Here is a 15,302-nt window from a genome sequence, read left to right on the forward strand (position 1 = left end):
CCCCAATTACCCGATCTAACATATATTGACTGTATTACCCTCATTTTAATTAACAAATACTCTCTCTCTCCTCCACTCAGCCTCTCTCTCCTCCAGACTCTCTCTCTCTCCTCCAGAATCTCTCTCTCTCTCCACCGTCGCTGGAAATATGCCAGAAATCAAACTCCAGATCAGAACTCGACGCCGCCATCTCACCAGGGCCTTAGACGATGCCATTTCGCTGAAAAACTCGATTATGATCCACGAAGCGGTAATCTTTCCTCGCCGGAGGCAAGAGGGTCCGACCCGTTCTGTGTGTCGCAGCGTGCGAGATCGTCAGAGGGTCTGAGTCAGTTACCATGCCGGCGGCCTGCGCCGTCAAGATGATCCACACCATGTTGTTGATCCACGACGACTTGCCGTGCATGGATAATGACGATCTCCGCCGCGGGAAGCCCACCAACCACAAGGTTTTCGGCGAAGACGTTGCAGTTTTGGCGGGCGAAGCGCTTCTCTCCTTCGCGGTCGAGCACCTAGCCTTGTCCACCGTCGGCATCGAGCCTTCTAGAATCATCCGAGCCGTGTAAGAGCTTGCCCGGTCAATCGGGTCGGAGGGATTGGTAGCGGGTCAAGTCGTGGATATCCACTCTGAGGGGTTATCCGACGTGGGACTGGAGCACCTGGAGTACATACACCTCCACAAAATTGTAGCTCTTCTTGAATGTAAGAAGAAGATAAAAAGGAAAGCCTGAGTTCTTCTAATCCTTCCGGCGTCTGAGTTTCAATATGGGATGTTGCTAGAAGTTATGTATCAATTTTGATTTGTCTGGGATTTGTAGAGTCATGCTGCACTTTCACTTGACCAATATGGGTTTGTTTGATGGTCTATTGGGGGGCAGTAGACACATTATTGGCCCCCGGTAGACTTAGATACGAGGGACAGGGTTCATTATAGTGTGGTGTTTTGATAAGTTACATGTTGTTTTCTGTGTATTAAAGTCAAATTATCTGTGAATCCTACAAAATGGTGCATTTTTGGTGGTCTATTGGGAGGCAGTAGGGACATTGGACTTTGTATTGGGGGGCAATAATATGATTATTGGGAGGCACTAATATGATTATAAATTGATCAATTGTGCCTGTAGTGTATTCATTTTGGTTTTGGGAGTTCATACAATTCACTGGACGGCAATAATATGATTTTTGGGAGGCAATAATATGATTACTGGGGGGCAATAATATGATTACTGGGGGGGGCAATAATAGCCGGATTCCGGTCATCGGTCGCCGGATTTCGGTGACCGGTTCCCGGAATCCGGTCACCGGTCGCCGGAGACCGCGCCGGCCACTGGTCACCGGAGCACAGCAAGGTGGAGGGTGACTTCTCTCTATAAGTGAGAAAGAAGGAGAGGGCAAAAAAGTCTCAAAAAAAAAGAAAAAAGAATTAATTGGGTAAATGGGAAATAATCCCTTAGAGTGTTTTGGGTAAATGGGGTTAAAAAACAGTTGGTGGAGCAAGTGGGCAATTTTTAGCCTAAAATCGGGTAAATGATCATTTTCCCTAAAAAAAAAAGGACTCCTCCTAAAAACAAAGAGAGGGAAACATTTTTATTTGTTGGTAGGGGAAGATATATATATATATATATATATATAGAGAGAGAGAGAGAGAGAGAACATAATTATAAAAAAAAAATTAAAAAAAAAGAAAGTGAGGGGTAAAATAGTCATTTTGGACCTATTGTGTGAAAATTAAAGAGAATAAGGACTAAACTGTTTAATTTAAAAAACGAGGGACTGAACTGTCGACGCACCCAAAGTATAGGGGGGGACCAGTAATTTCCCCTAATAATAATATACAGAATACAATAGGATAAAAGAGATATTACCTAAGAAATTTCACAGATTTTCTTATATAGTGCAGTAACAGAAAGTTATAGACCTTAGAACCAAAAAAAAAAAAAAAAATTGAACTCAAGTCTAATACTTCTTGTTTTGTTTCATCTGAGATTAGCTGATGTGATGAACTAGTAGAGTCCATCTCCCATAAACAAGGGTTCATATTCAATAACTTGTACTGGCTAGGAAAGCTATGTAGTGCACAAACAACAATAGCAAATTTCCCAATGTTCTTTTGATTCAGAATGAGGTCAACTTAGAGTAGGGCTAGTTTGGGATTGCTGTGACTTTTAAAAAAAACTGCTGTTACTGTGTTGTGAGAATAATCAGCTGTGAATTAAAACAGTTTTGTGTTTGGTAAATAATATTTTTAAAATTGCTGTCAGTACATAAAACAACTCCAGAGCGTGTTTTGATCCACAACAGCTTCTAAAAGCAACCTCTGGGCTGCTTCTAAAATTGGCTGACAGTGACCTATAACTTTCAATTAAAGCTACTTTTTATTTATTAACCAAACACAATAAAATCTAAAATTTTAAATAAAAGCTGATTTTTTTAAAAGCGAGGCAATCTCAAACGGAGCCTTAGTCTTAGACCATCAAATAAGGCGTTGGGCCAAAACCATTGAGATTGTTCGTCGCAATCAGATGTAGCAAAAACCAATATGATGAGAATTCCACATAATAGATAGTTTCTGAACAACTTTTGCTCGTTGGACTTGGTTAAGTGATTTTTCTTGGTGAGGCTTTATAATGGTGTTCGTAATTTTCCATTCAGAATGCGACGATCTATCTCATGTTCCTTTAGACCCTTATCCCATTACCTTTAACTTCCTCGATAGGCCGATCAAGGCGTCAAGCTAGCCTCAATTTTCTGTCTAATTTTGCCTTTAGCCAATGTCACTGTTACTTCTGAAACAACATGACCCTCTCGGAAGGCGCAAGTTGTTCTTATGCACAAGAGACATTTCTATTAAACTAAATACAAATTCCCATCAATTTGGGATTGATTGACTGACCATTCAGAGTCTTGCAAGATAACTTGATCAATAAGTTCGATTTACTGAAATATTGAATTTTAAACTGACCGGCATAGACATGTATATATACCTAGCTTTTACAATATAATTCTTATTGGCTTTTGCGTTTCCACTGACGGCATTGTTGACCCAACTTGATGTATATGTGAGGAAACGAACGCGATTAGCGCTCCAAGTCCTTGTCAAAAACAGAGATACCACCTCCCCCAGTTGACCCATGCATGTAGTTTTTCATCAAGTAAGACTTCAACTTCATTTGATGCTTGACACGAACAAGAAATTAAGATAGAAAAGGTCATAAACTAGTGAAGAATTAATGATCGATTTGAATTCATGGTTGTAAAAGTTTAGTCCAAAACCATGAAAAGACCTTTTCTTCTTCTTCTAGACCTTTATTATCATCATACTCAATAGCCTACTATGTAGGAAAGCATCACCGTCCATTCTGACAACTTCCAATAATAGCTCCCCAGAATCATATTCACATTTTTGTTTGTTAAAAGACCAATTTTATATCCAAATATTTTATATCTTTCCGCATATGCAATGTGACTCTTTCCTTATTTTATGCATATATATAGGTGTCTCTGCCTTCCTCAAAACTCATATATATCCATATTCATCTATTTCTGTGGTCTCTGATCTATCATATTTGTAGATCGATCAAAGAAACCGATCAGTATGGTGCTCTCCAAAACCGCATCGCAATCAGATGTCTCTGTCCACTCCACCTTCGCTTCGCGATACGTTCGAACTTCTCTTCCAAGGTAAACCATCTCTGCAATTTGAACATTGATATTTAGTGATGAAATGTAATATATAGATGGATCTGGACCATGCTGAAACAATGAGGGATCGATGAATCAAACAGGTTCAAAATGGGGGAGAACTCGATCCCGAAGGACGCAGCTTATCAGATCATAAACGACGAGCTGATGCTGGACGGAAATCCACGGCTGAACCTGGCATCGTTCGTGACGACGTGGATGGAGCCGGAATGCGATAAGCTCATTATGTCCTCCATCAACAAGAACTACGTCGATATGGATGAGTACCCTGTCACCACTGAGCTCCAGGCAAGCAATAACCTAACCCTACTCACTCCTCCACTAAGCTCATCACCATCATCATCCTATGCGTTTCACAATCATATCTTATTTATTTATTTATGTTCTTTTTTTCGATTGATAATTATTTATTCATGTTCTTGATACACTTCCAAGCAAGGAAGATATGGATTGCTATTATTCTAACATAATAATATAGATCGAATAAAAATTCATTATGTTTTTTTTAAACTTTTTTCTATTATAATAAGACTACGTGCTGGGACCGATAGTTTCGGACTAGGTGATAATATTCTAGTAGACGCGGTAATCAAGGTGATTATTATAATCTTACTCACAAATATCCTTTCTCTGTTGTTCTCTATTTTTTTTTTCTTCGAGGGAAAGGGAATCCATCTTGTGCAATTGCATACGGTGAATAACTAAGTAGTGACTATTAATTTTAGAGTGCAGGACAATTAGAAAGTCAAAAAGAAAAACCACTAGACAGAGAAAGTAAAAAAGAAAAATCACTAATAACAAACGTATTATATTTGAAAACAACCCCACGAGTAACATCTATATTGGTCATGACTCCCAAGTTCTTAGAAAATAAGATATGAGAGAATAGTTTTTCTAAAATAATGTGTTTTCAGTTGACATAAAAGTTTCCATTTTATAGTTATCTTTTCTTTTTTATGTATTTTTAAAAAGAAAAAAATTAAAAATGGATCGTGGAATGTTAAAGCAAAACAATAAAACAACAAAGCCGATAAGAGTGGTGAGCACATAACATAAAAATGAATATAATAGGAGTGTGGGAATGGGATGCCAACACCCTAGGGTGATCGAGAGCTCTCTCATGGGGCTCAAAATCTTTTATTTTCTCTCCTTCGTTAGCTTACTTACTATTTCTTACCGAGTCTTTCACAATAAATATATAATTCCATATTGAATAGTGCATTAAGTTTTGATTAATCAAAGACCTTTTTTTTTGGTCAAAATTAATCGAAGAACTTAAGGGATATTTTGGTAATTACAAAATGCCAAAGTATATATAGGACCCGATGATGGGATTTCTGAGGATAGACAAAGACAAATTGTCATATGCGTGTGTGTTAAGGACAGACTGGACGGTGCATTTTTGAGTTTGAGTTATTCTTTTGGTCCAAATAATCAAGTTACAATTATGTACGAGACTAGAGAACAGTTCAGGCATAGACTTTAGAAAGATGGTTATGCCCCTACAAAATTTCAATTTCAAATAATGTGTCATGTTTTTGTGTCAATTTATTTTATTTCCATCACGTTAAATGAAACAATCGTCATCTTAAACTGAAATTGGTACAAAAATTATAAAGTTCATATCATTGCTTTTATAATCTTCAAAGCCACGGTTTGTAAAGATTATCTTTCTAAATTTCTCAAATCAAGAAAACATATTTTTGCTAACAACAATGAAATAAAATTTAGGCAAGAATTAAATGCTTTGAATTTGTCAAACATACTAGTCTCCGTAGTATAACAAAACCGGGGGTTCCTTCGGGAAAAAAAAAATCGGGGGAAACAGATGGTTTGAAGTTGAAAGGTCGAAAGCAAGACAAGACTTGAATTGGGTCATTGTTTTAATTATGTCAACATGCCCTAATAACTATATATATTGGACTTGATTATTGCCCACGTTGAAGCGACCATAAGTTCTAATATATTCAAAACAAACCTAACTGGGAATCACTTCTTCTTCAAACGTTCGGTGATCATCTTTTCATTTTCCTCTCATCCCATTACCATATTTCACATCTCAGTTTTGCATAATCTTTACAACTATCCTATATTACTATATGTGAGCATCTCATATTACTTGGTAAAACACATATAATATTCGTTTTCTAAAACACTTTCACTGAAAACTAAATAAGAAAACAGTTGTATCATTTTTTGATGTAGAACATATTCATAACTTTTTGACTTAATTATTTCTCTGATCGTTTTGATAAACCACCGAAAATCCATGGTTTTTGAAAGTTTTAACCATTTGCATTGCCTTTGAAAATTTGGTAGCCTTCGGTTTCTAACTTTCTATCTCCCAATTTGCTATTTCTGTCTACAGACTTAAAAGTTGCCTTAACAAAAATAGAAGCTCTCTCTTTGACTTAGGAATGAGTTAAGGTCTGAAAGGATGGGCACTGAAATGTCAAAGTCCTGATAAGCCTAATTTGACCAGTACGTTTATCAAACTTTACAAAGTTGAGCAAACAGACAGGAATTTGTCCTACTATGCCGGTCTAGAGTGTGTGTGTGTATATATATATTATATGCGCGCGCGCTATATATTTTAAAAATTTACTATGAAAAATCATGCCGACAAATATTTTTCAAACCAAAAATTGTTTAGCCATAGGAACAAGATCATCATCATTTTATTGCTTATCCAAAGATTAATGGTATTCTATTATTATTATACGGGTTAATTTATTTTCAAAATTACTGAAATTTTGTAATTTGACTTACCAATATTTGACTAAAATCGGAATATTATTATTATTTAATATTGATTGATATTTTAATTAAAACTTGAAATTTTCAATAAAATTTTCATAAATCCAAACTTGAAGTTTCATCGAAATCAAAATTTCAAACCTTGTAGTTTGGACAACCAACCATGAGATTATTGTGCATGGTGGCCAAAAATGGTTAAGATACCTAGTTTTTCACCATCCCAAGAAAAAAAAAAAAAAACCTTCATCATGAAATGTTTTGAGTGTATCGCTTTTCGTTGATATGAGAGAGTGAATGCAATATTGAAATTTACAACTCGGTGAAATAAGTAACAGCACGAAGATTTTGAACACTCGAATCAAAATGGTTTGGATAGCTCAATCAAGAAATTTACACATCTGTTTGTGGTGTATTACATGCATGTAGTAATTTATTGATTTTAGTTTGATAACGTTGATATGTACAGAATCGGTGCGTGAACATGATAGCTCATCTATTCAATGCACCACTCGGAGAATCAGAGGCGGCCGTTGGAGTCGGCACAGTAGGATCTTCCGAGGCCATCATGTTGGCCGGATTGGCATTCAAGAGGAGGTGGCAGAACAAGAGGAGAGCTGAGGGAAAACCGGTCGACAAGCCCAACATTGTCACCGGAGCCAATGTTCAGGTACGTCCTCCATCATACCTGCACAAACGAGTTCCAAATTTTATTAGAGAGTGGAGAATAATGTGGTCAGTAAATTTGGATTTCCAGTTTAATAACTACTCTGGTGGAATGCATGCTAATAATGACACTTCTTTTGTGAATGAATTGAAGGTGTGCTGGGAGAAATTTGCAAGGTACTTTGAGGTGGAGTTGAAGGAGGTGAAGTTGAGGGATGATTACTACGTAATGGACCCCGAGAAAGCTGTGGAGATGGTTGATGAGAACACCATCTGCGTTGCTGCTATCCTCGGTTCCACTCTCAATGGCGAGTTCGAAGACGTCAAGCGCTTGAATGATCTCCTGGTTGAGAAAAACCAGGAAACTGGGTATGAAAAATCACATGCTCTTAAATGTTGTGGATGTCTTAACTCTTAACTAACCTACGTTCCTTAACAGTGTGTAAAATTAGTGACAAAAATCTTCATTAATTATGAATAGATGGGATACTCCGATCCATGTAGACGCCGCGAGTGGTGGGTTCATTGCTCCGTTTTTATACCCAGAACTCGAGTGGGATTTCCGTTTGCCGCTGGTGAAGAGCATCAACGTGAGCGGGCACAAGTACGGACTTGTGTATGCCGGAATTGGGTGGGTCATTTGGAGGAACAAAGAGGACTTGCCTGAGGAGCTCATCTTCCATATCAACTACCTTGGAGCAGATCAACCTACCTTCACCCTCAATTTCTCTAAAGGTGCATATTCTTTAATTTCACTTTCATTGTCATTTAGTGTTAATTAGTTGTGATCATAATATTATTTGCGTGCTTTTCATATATTATGGCAGGATCCAGCCAAATTATTGCTCAGTATTACCAACTAATTCGCTTGGGTTATGAGGTATGTGCATTTTGCAATAAACCATGTAAACATATGAACAAAATAAACATAATAATGAATTGCGTTACAATTCTACGTACATATCTGTAGGGATACAGGAACATCATGGAAAATTGTCATGACAATATGATTGTACTAAGAGAAGGACTCGAGAAGACAGGTCGCTTCAAGATCGTCTCCAAGGACGAGGGAGTACCTCTGGTGGCTTTTTCTCTCAAAGATAACCAATGCCACGATGAGTTTGAGATCGCTGATTTGTTGCGTCGCTACGGGTGGATTGTGCCAGCATACACTATGCCGGCAGATGCTCAGCATGTCACCGTGCTGCGTGTGGTCATCAGAGAAGATTTTTCTCACACTCTTGCTGAGCGCCTGGTCAATGACATCCAGAAAGTTCTGCATGAGCTCGACCACCTTCCATCAAAGCTCAGCTCCAACAGTTCCATTGAAAGCCAATCGGTTGAGAATAATGAGAAGTCCACCGTTACCATGAAGAAGAGTGCTATGGAGACACAGAGGGAAATCACTACCATTTGGAGGAAGTTTGTTATGGAGAAGAAGAAGATAACCGGTGTTTGTTAGAAAAAGGAAGAAGAAGGTCAAGAAGCTGATTGTTGAAGTCGGTTTAGTTGGCTACTCATGTTATTAACTTAATAAGATTGAGTGTGTAATGATCATAATTCTATTCTCTGTCTTTCAATTTCAATTCAACTGGGATTAATTTTCATTATTTTCTAATCCCTCTTCTTGTTCGGTGTGTAAACTTATTTAATTTGTTCAATTGAAAATTGACAATGCTTAATCAAATGAGCATTTTCGCTTAGCTTTTCTAATCAATTCAAAAGAAATCTGCTAACGTCTAAAGGTTTTCTCCTATATCTATCACATATGCAGATAGTATGTTCTGGACACTGAAATAAGAGGTTGTCAGATGAGTTGAGTCATATATTAGGATTGCACTATAATCGGAATATGTGCCCTATTCCTTTTGGTGTCGGTCTTGAACTACGATTGCGATATAACCGAGTTTTCGATCAATACATATATATCTTGGTAATTTTTTTATATTTTTTTTATCAGATAAACAATTCAAATACTACAACTAGTCTTTCGTGAGTCGAACTCATAATCTCCCATTTATGAATGAGAGACTATGTCATTAGACCAAATGGTACTGGGCATATATCTTGGTAATTAATGGTAAACTTTTTGAATAGAAGTTGGTATTGTTAGATATCAAAGCCATAAAATAAGCCAAAGTCTAACATGCACTTATACAAGAAACTCGGCTAAAAAACCTATCTAAGCAGTACTAAACCATTTAAGTCTATGAGACACTCGCATGAGGCAAGCCTAACTAAGCAAGAACAAACTCGCTTTCTAAGGAAAAATAATCCATTTAGTCTAATTTGTCGGCACGCAATTGTGATACAAATAACAATTAGAAACATCTTAGAGAAGCTCATAGAGATTACCCCTACCTAAAAAAAGCTTGCATCTAAATGTCTAATAGCATAAATTAAATTAAGTCCAGCTTCTTCCCTTTAGGGTTGGAACCAACTCCATCTTCAGCAACTAAAAACCTCGGCAACAGGTTAGTCTTCTTGCTCTTACTTTTAGTCTTCTGGGGTAAATCATTGTCACCTTTTGAAATCTTTCCTTTCCCTGCCGTAAAGAAATTTGCTTAGACTTCCAACAGGACGTCCCCTCTTTCTCTTAGGTCGCTCAACAATACAAGATGACACCATCAAACCCATAGTCACTACATCAAAAATTTTCTTGCCAACAACCAAACTCAAACGCAGTTTTTTTTGGAGAAATAATTACCCTCACACCCAGACAACTTCTATAGAGAATTCAATGCCATCAAGATCTTCCACATGTTCAGAGATGCTTGCCCAAAGGCAACCTTAAACTCACAAAGAAGAATTTGAAGGTCTGGCAGTAGCGGAAACCTAACCCCCTAGCGAAAAACGGCCTCGTGAACGGCAGCATAGCCCTTTGGCAGAAATGAAGCCTTCTAACCCTTTGCTAGTGGCCTTAGCTTTGCAATGCTGGGAAGCTTTTAGACCCGCTTTAACTTGGCAATTGCTCTGGTGTCATTGAACCCTGCGGCTCGTCGACGCCGAAACCATCAGACAACACCCAAGAATGCCCGCTGCTATAATACCTCTGTCAGAACCCTCATCCTTTTCATGGGAAGTGCTGGAGGCACTGTTGATCTCCACCCTATCCTCCCTCTAACATTTGGCAACAGCCTCCTTTCCCACAGTTGAACTCTCCACGTGTCCAGTGCGATGTGGCGCGTTTCCACCCATGTTCTCGGGAATAGTTTGTAGTGGCTCAATGTCTAGCGGCTTGCGCAGTGAGGTTCTTGCAGGGGTAGACGGATGCAAAGAGTCCATGTAAATCCTATCGAGAGTGTCAAGCGACACGTCAAACCCAGAATTCTCACTACTTGAGATCTCTATAGCGTTAGTCATCCCAAACACCCTAAAACTCAAAATGTCAGTTCTGTGCAAATCTAAGCTACCCCTGTGTTAGAAGTTCTCAAGAACACCAAGAGCACAAACCCAGAAACAAACCAAATGCCAAGATTCACGCATCTCACAATAACTCACCAAAAAACCCCCCATCCATTATCCAATACACACAAAATTAGCTCCTAACCCATTCTAGACCCTTGTATACATGCTCCAGACATCATCGCAACTCGAAAGCAAAGTCCATACGAAAACACAACACAAAAAACCAGAGCAAGCACAAACTGAAAGCAAAGCAAGAAAATGAGTATAGACACCAACCTTGAATGCATGAAGCTCAGGAACTCGTTGCAGTTGCAGATCCTTGCAGCAACCCTTCTTGATATCCTCCTTTCGCTCGATTGAACCGTTGTTTTGAGCTCGGTCTCTTTGTTGCAGGTTCTTGAAGGTTGAAGACGAAGCAAAGAAATTTGAAGTGTGCGTGAAAGTAGAAAACCTCTTTGAGTTCCCCCTCTTTTATGCGAGGACCTGCCAAATCTCCACCGTTCATCGCCAAAAGCTCGTTCCAAAGATGGGCGCCACATGCCCCACTACCCCATTAACCATCCGAGTTAACCAAGGCGTCAACTCAGTTACGCAATCAATAATTACTGGCATTAATGGCGAAGCGACGAGCGTGCTGAAGAGACGCACACCTACACACCAAACCAATCAACATTGGCCATGTGGCACTACATTGTTAGAAGTAACGCTGATCCATTTCAACTCGAAAATTTGAATTTCAAATGAGCTAGTCTCAGCTAAACACATCTCTGCTAGCGGAACTTCTCAGTTCAAACATTGCAAATGAGTCAGTCTCCGCTAAGCACACCTCCCCTAGCTGAATTTCTCATCTTCAATATTTCAAACAAGCATAGTTTTCGCTATGCGCACCTCCGCTAATGGAGCCTCTCGCTTCCTCAATTAGCCGCCAAGGGGTAAGGCAATGCTTAATAATGACGATGATCACTATGCGACATTCCAGTCAAGCGTTTCTCCTCCGAAAAAAAGTAAAGGGACAGGCCAACAATGCCTACGGCAGCCATTGATCCAGCTGTTGACCCCCGACGCTTGGGTATCAGAGATTAGGCTCGCTACCTAATGCCCACTGCTAAAATGCAGCTCCACTCATCAAACAATTATCCAGCCAAATAGAGGCCTGTCTTAGCCAGGGAATGGGCGGCTCCCTGAGGGGCCTAGCAAGGGCTCACCTGAAAGGGCATGAAGCATTTCCTCAGAACAAGTTCATGGTAGACAACGCACTGCCGCTAATTATGCTTGATAAGACTAGCAAAAATAAAGCTACAAACTGCTCAGGCTAAGATCACCTCTGACGCGCTGTCACGCACCGCGTCAAGGTCGCCTCATTGAGACATCAGAAGCTACAAGCTGATGCACATCAGTCCCAAATAGAAAGCAAAGAAGAGATCAGTCTCCTCCTCAACTATAAAAGGTTCATAACTCTCTCCTCATTTACTACAAATTCATCACTTACCTAACGTGACTCCGTCAACATAAACACATTGACTAACTTAGGCATCGGAGTCGAGAAGACCGACAACCGCGGTCTCTCCTTTGACACCCTTTGTATTTCATTTGACATGTGACCCTAGCGCTACGCTTCCTTCAGTAACGGTCCTAGCCAGCGTTAACGGGATTTGGCTACAGCCAGATCTTGGACATTAACATTTATATGGCCTGCACAAAGGTCGTTCCCAAACTGATTATATATTTACCATGGGAAACACCCCGATATCTTGGAGATCTACTAAACAGACCCTTGTTGCTACATCTTTGAATCATGCAAAGATTATTGCTCTTCTCGAAACAGTTCATGAATGTATATGGCTCAGATCCATAGTTACGCATATTCAATGTACATGTGATTTGAAGTCTACCGCAAATGAGCCTACATGAATTATGAGGATAATGCCGCTTGCATTGAACAAATGAAGCAATGTCTCATTAAGAGCGACAACACCAAGCATATATCGCCTAAGTTCTTCTACAATCAGTAACAACAATCTCTTAATATTGAAGTGAACCAAGTTCGACCAGAGAACAATGTGATAGATTTATTTACTAAATCGTTGCCTAAATCTGCATTCAAGAAACATTTAATAGAATTGGTCTAAGGAAATTATCTGAACTGCCATGATTGTAGCAATTAGGGGGAGATTTGATGCCTACATATCTCGAAATGTGAAGGGCGTGTTGTGCTCTTTTTCCCTTCAACCGAGGTTAATTTTGTCCCATTTGATTTTTGTTACTCACCAAGGTTTTTAATGTAGTAACGTAAGAAGCGCCATCGAAGTTACATGATGTCTTGTCTGCACGGCACTAGGGGGTGTTGCAAGGCATTTATGTGCCTATCCCAAACCGAGTTATTTACCCTAGATGTAATAGAAAAGTGTATTGTATTGATCTCCTATATATGTATGGGATTCCTTGCTAAGTAAGACGATTGTACATATAATCTTCTATATATAAAGCCCCTATTATCGCTTGCTAAATATGGGATTCCTTGCTAAGTAAGACGATTGTACATATAATCTTCTATATATAAAGCCCCTATTATCACTTGCTAAATAAGACGATTGTGCATATAATCTTCTATATATAGAGCTCCTATTATCAATGGAACATCTCAACTTTCTCCCAAATTCTTTGTCAAAATATTATTGAAGGATCATCCTGGATTCCACGTTATTCATGTACCAAAAGAAGCAAATGTAATTGCACACTTGTTTACTTCTCATGCTTTAAGGAATATTGATACCCATAGTAAGTTTGTAACCGTTTTTGAGTGTATAAAAGATGTGATTCGAAACGATTATAATGATTAATTGATTCAATGAATTTTTTTTTAAAAATGTAAAAAAATGGTGGTCTTTAAACGGGAGACACAGCCGTAGTTATTTGCTAGATATAAACAAACAGTATGCCAAATCCTATCTAGAATTACACACGACCGGGGCAGCAATTCATATCAATGACATTAAACAGTCGTTCAAGTCCACTCCCATCGATCTAAATATACATGTCATGATACAATCAATAAAAACAGAGTAGAAATAGCCTCAATCCATTCAGGTTTCATACAGTTTACTTAAATTTCATTTTCGGATAGCATTCATAGCACTGATGTCTTTATGGTTTGGTAGATGAAGTCGATGATGCACCCTTCACGACTGTGACTGGACATGAAGCATTAGTCACCACATAGTTACTCACACTGCCAAGCAACACCCTGAAAATGAATTTTCGAAATTCATCACCATAACTCTAGTTAAATAACCGTACCTCAGATTTATATCCAATTCAATCGGGTGTGTATTATTTCTAGTATATGTTGACCGAACTAAAGGAAGGCATTCAATATACCTTTTTAGAAGGCCTAATCCCCTGCTTCCAACAACAAGCGAATTAAGCTTGAGATCTTGCACTGCATCACACAGCTTCTCTCTTGGATCCCCCCAGTATACCTTCGCCGCAACTTTGGCCTATACATTCACAACGATTATCCCAGATCCCATATGTAAATTAACGTACAACTCAATTTGGTATGATATGCCAACTACGAAAACAATATCAGTATATCACATCCTACCAGCTTAAGCTTTTCACAAATTTAATTTATACAGAAAGCTAGCTATAAAACTCTTATTCTTTGTTTGAAAATTGAAATACGTACTTACCCCTTTAGTTCTTGACACAGTATCAAGGATATCGAGAACCTCTGGGTCATTAGTGAGTCCATACTGCTTTGAGTCATTAAATTCTTCCAAAGGAATCAAAGCTGCAGAACACACAAAAACAAAAACAATTTTACTTCATTGTAATTCTACATAACTAAAGGTGATAATTAACTGACATAAATTCAGACATACGTACGTGATCCCGTATCTTCGAATAGCTGCTTTCTGGTAGCTTTGGGTTGTTCAACATGGATCAATATGATGCGATCTCCTTCTTCAATCAGATTATCGACCGTCCATCGTAAAGCAGATTTGCTCGCTGCAGAGTAATCCATGCCTATACCAACAGTCCGTGCCTTCCCCATCTCTGATCTCTCTCTCTGTTCCACTGATATTCAATTCTCAGCCGCTCTCACCAAATGGGTCTTTTCTGTTTGTGTAGTATGTTATATATATACACACATGGAGAGAAGGAGAGAATGATAGAAAGTTCTCGAAGGCACTCGTTGGTTTCTAGCTCTCAAAAGTCAAAACCATGAAATATGTAGAAAAAGGAAATGAATACACAGAAACAGCTAGCTAGCTATCAATATAACTTTATTTGTTGGAATATATAAAGATGGGAATTTCGCATAATTAAAGGTACAATACAATGGGCTGTCCAACAGAAAGTTTCTCTACAGTATCTATCTAGAAATTTATGCTCCCACTGGTTTGTCCATTAACTTTGAATGGTCTTTTATTTACATGTTCACTTCATCTTCAAAAATCAATCACGTAATTACTATTGAATTTAAATTTAAAGGTTAACCGAAAGTAATTTAAGTGTTTCAATATTAACCATTAAACTTAAATCTAATATTGGTAAGTAACCATTAATTTTTTTGGTCACTAGGTGACTAGTTAAAAACCACTTTACATATGAAAATTACGGGTGAGACCCATATGTAACTTGTTGAGTCTGAAATTTTCAGGCCGAGCCCAAACAATGTTATTCATAGGCCTGGATTGAATTAAACCCGGACTACGGTTTTTTGAGCTGATTTTCCGGATTTTTAGGCCCAAATAGGCCTAAAAAAA

At 38.5% G+C, this 15,302-nt stretch overlaps 2 protein-coding genes across 2 annotated transcripts; one reads left to right on the top strand and one right to left on the bottom strand.

Moving 5' to 3' along the window:
* Positions 1-3,327: 3,327 nt before the first annotated feature.
* On the top strand, positions 3,328-8,825 carry LOC133721812 (glutamate decarboxylase 1). The gene is made up of 7 exons (XM_062148546.1): positions 3,328-3,681; positions 3,786-3,990; positions 6,926-7,126; positions 7,277-7,491; positions 7,604-7,857; positions 7,950-8,002; positions 8,093-8,825. The coding sequence occupies exons 1-7, from the start codon at positions 3,596-3,598 to the stop codon at positions 8,582-8,584; spliced, it is 1,506 nt and encodes a 501-aa protein (XP_062004530.1). The 5' UTR covers positions 3,328-3,595; the 3' UTR covers positions 8,585-8,825.
* Positions 8,826-13,498: 4,673 nt separating this feature from the next.
* Positions 13,499-14,725, bottom strand: LOC133721714 (universal stress protein A-like protein). Its single transcript, XM_062148402.1, has 4 exons — positions 14,419-14,725; positions 14,223-14,323; positions 13,909-14,027; positions 13,499-13,774 (listed from the first exon to the last, which is right to left on the bottom strand). Exons 1-4 carry the CDS (start codon positions 14,585-14,587, stop codon positions 13,675-13,677), a joined length of 489 nt encoding a protein of 162 aa, XP_062004386.1. The 5' UTR covers positions 14,588-14,725; the 3' UTR covers positions 13,499-13,674.
* Between the last annotated feature and the right edge of the window lie 577 nt (positions 14,726-15,302).

The sequence above is a fragment of the Rosa rugosa genome, chromosome 7 (genome assembly GCF_958449725.1).
Source record: "Rosa rugosa chromosome 7, drRosRugo1.1, whole genome shotgun sequence".
NCBI classification, from domain to species: domain Eukaryota; kingdom Viridiplantae; phylum Streptophyta; class Magnoliopsida; order Rosales; family Rosaceae; genus Rosa; species Rosa rugosa.

Bases quoted from the DNA above. Each gene is read 5' to 3' on its own strand.
- LOC133721812 (XM_062148546.1), top strand. From the start codon at position 3,596: ATGGTGCTCTCCAAAACCGCATCGCAATCAGATGTCTCTGTCCACTCC. The intron at 3,991-6,925 runs GCAAGCAATAAC...TGATATGTACAG, and splicing joins CTGTCACCACTGAGCTCCAG to AATCGGTGCGTGAACATGAT. The intron at 7,492-7,603 runs GTATGAAAAATC...AATTATGAATAG, and splicing joins GAGAAAAACCAGGAAACTGG to ATGGGATACTCCGATCCATG.
- LOC133721714 (XM_062148402.1), bottom strand. From the start codon at position 14,587: ATGGGGAAGGCACGGACTGTTGGTATAGGCATGGATTACTCTGCAGCG. The intron at 14,324-14,418 runs GTACGTATGTCT...TGTGTTCTGCAG, and splicing joins ATTCGAAGATACGGGATCAC to CTTTGATTCCTTTGGAAGAA. The intron at 13,775-13,908 runs GTATATTGAATG...ATTCATTTTCAG, and splicing joins GGATTAGGCCTTCTAAAAAG to GGTGTTGCTTGGCAGTGTGA.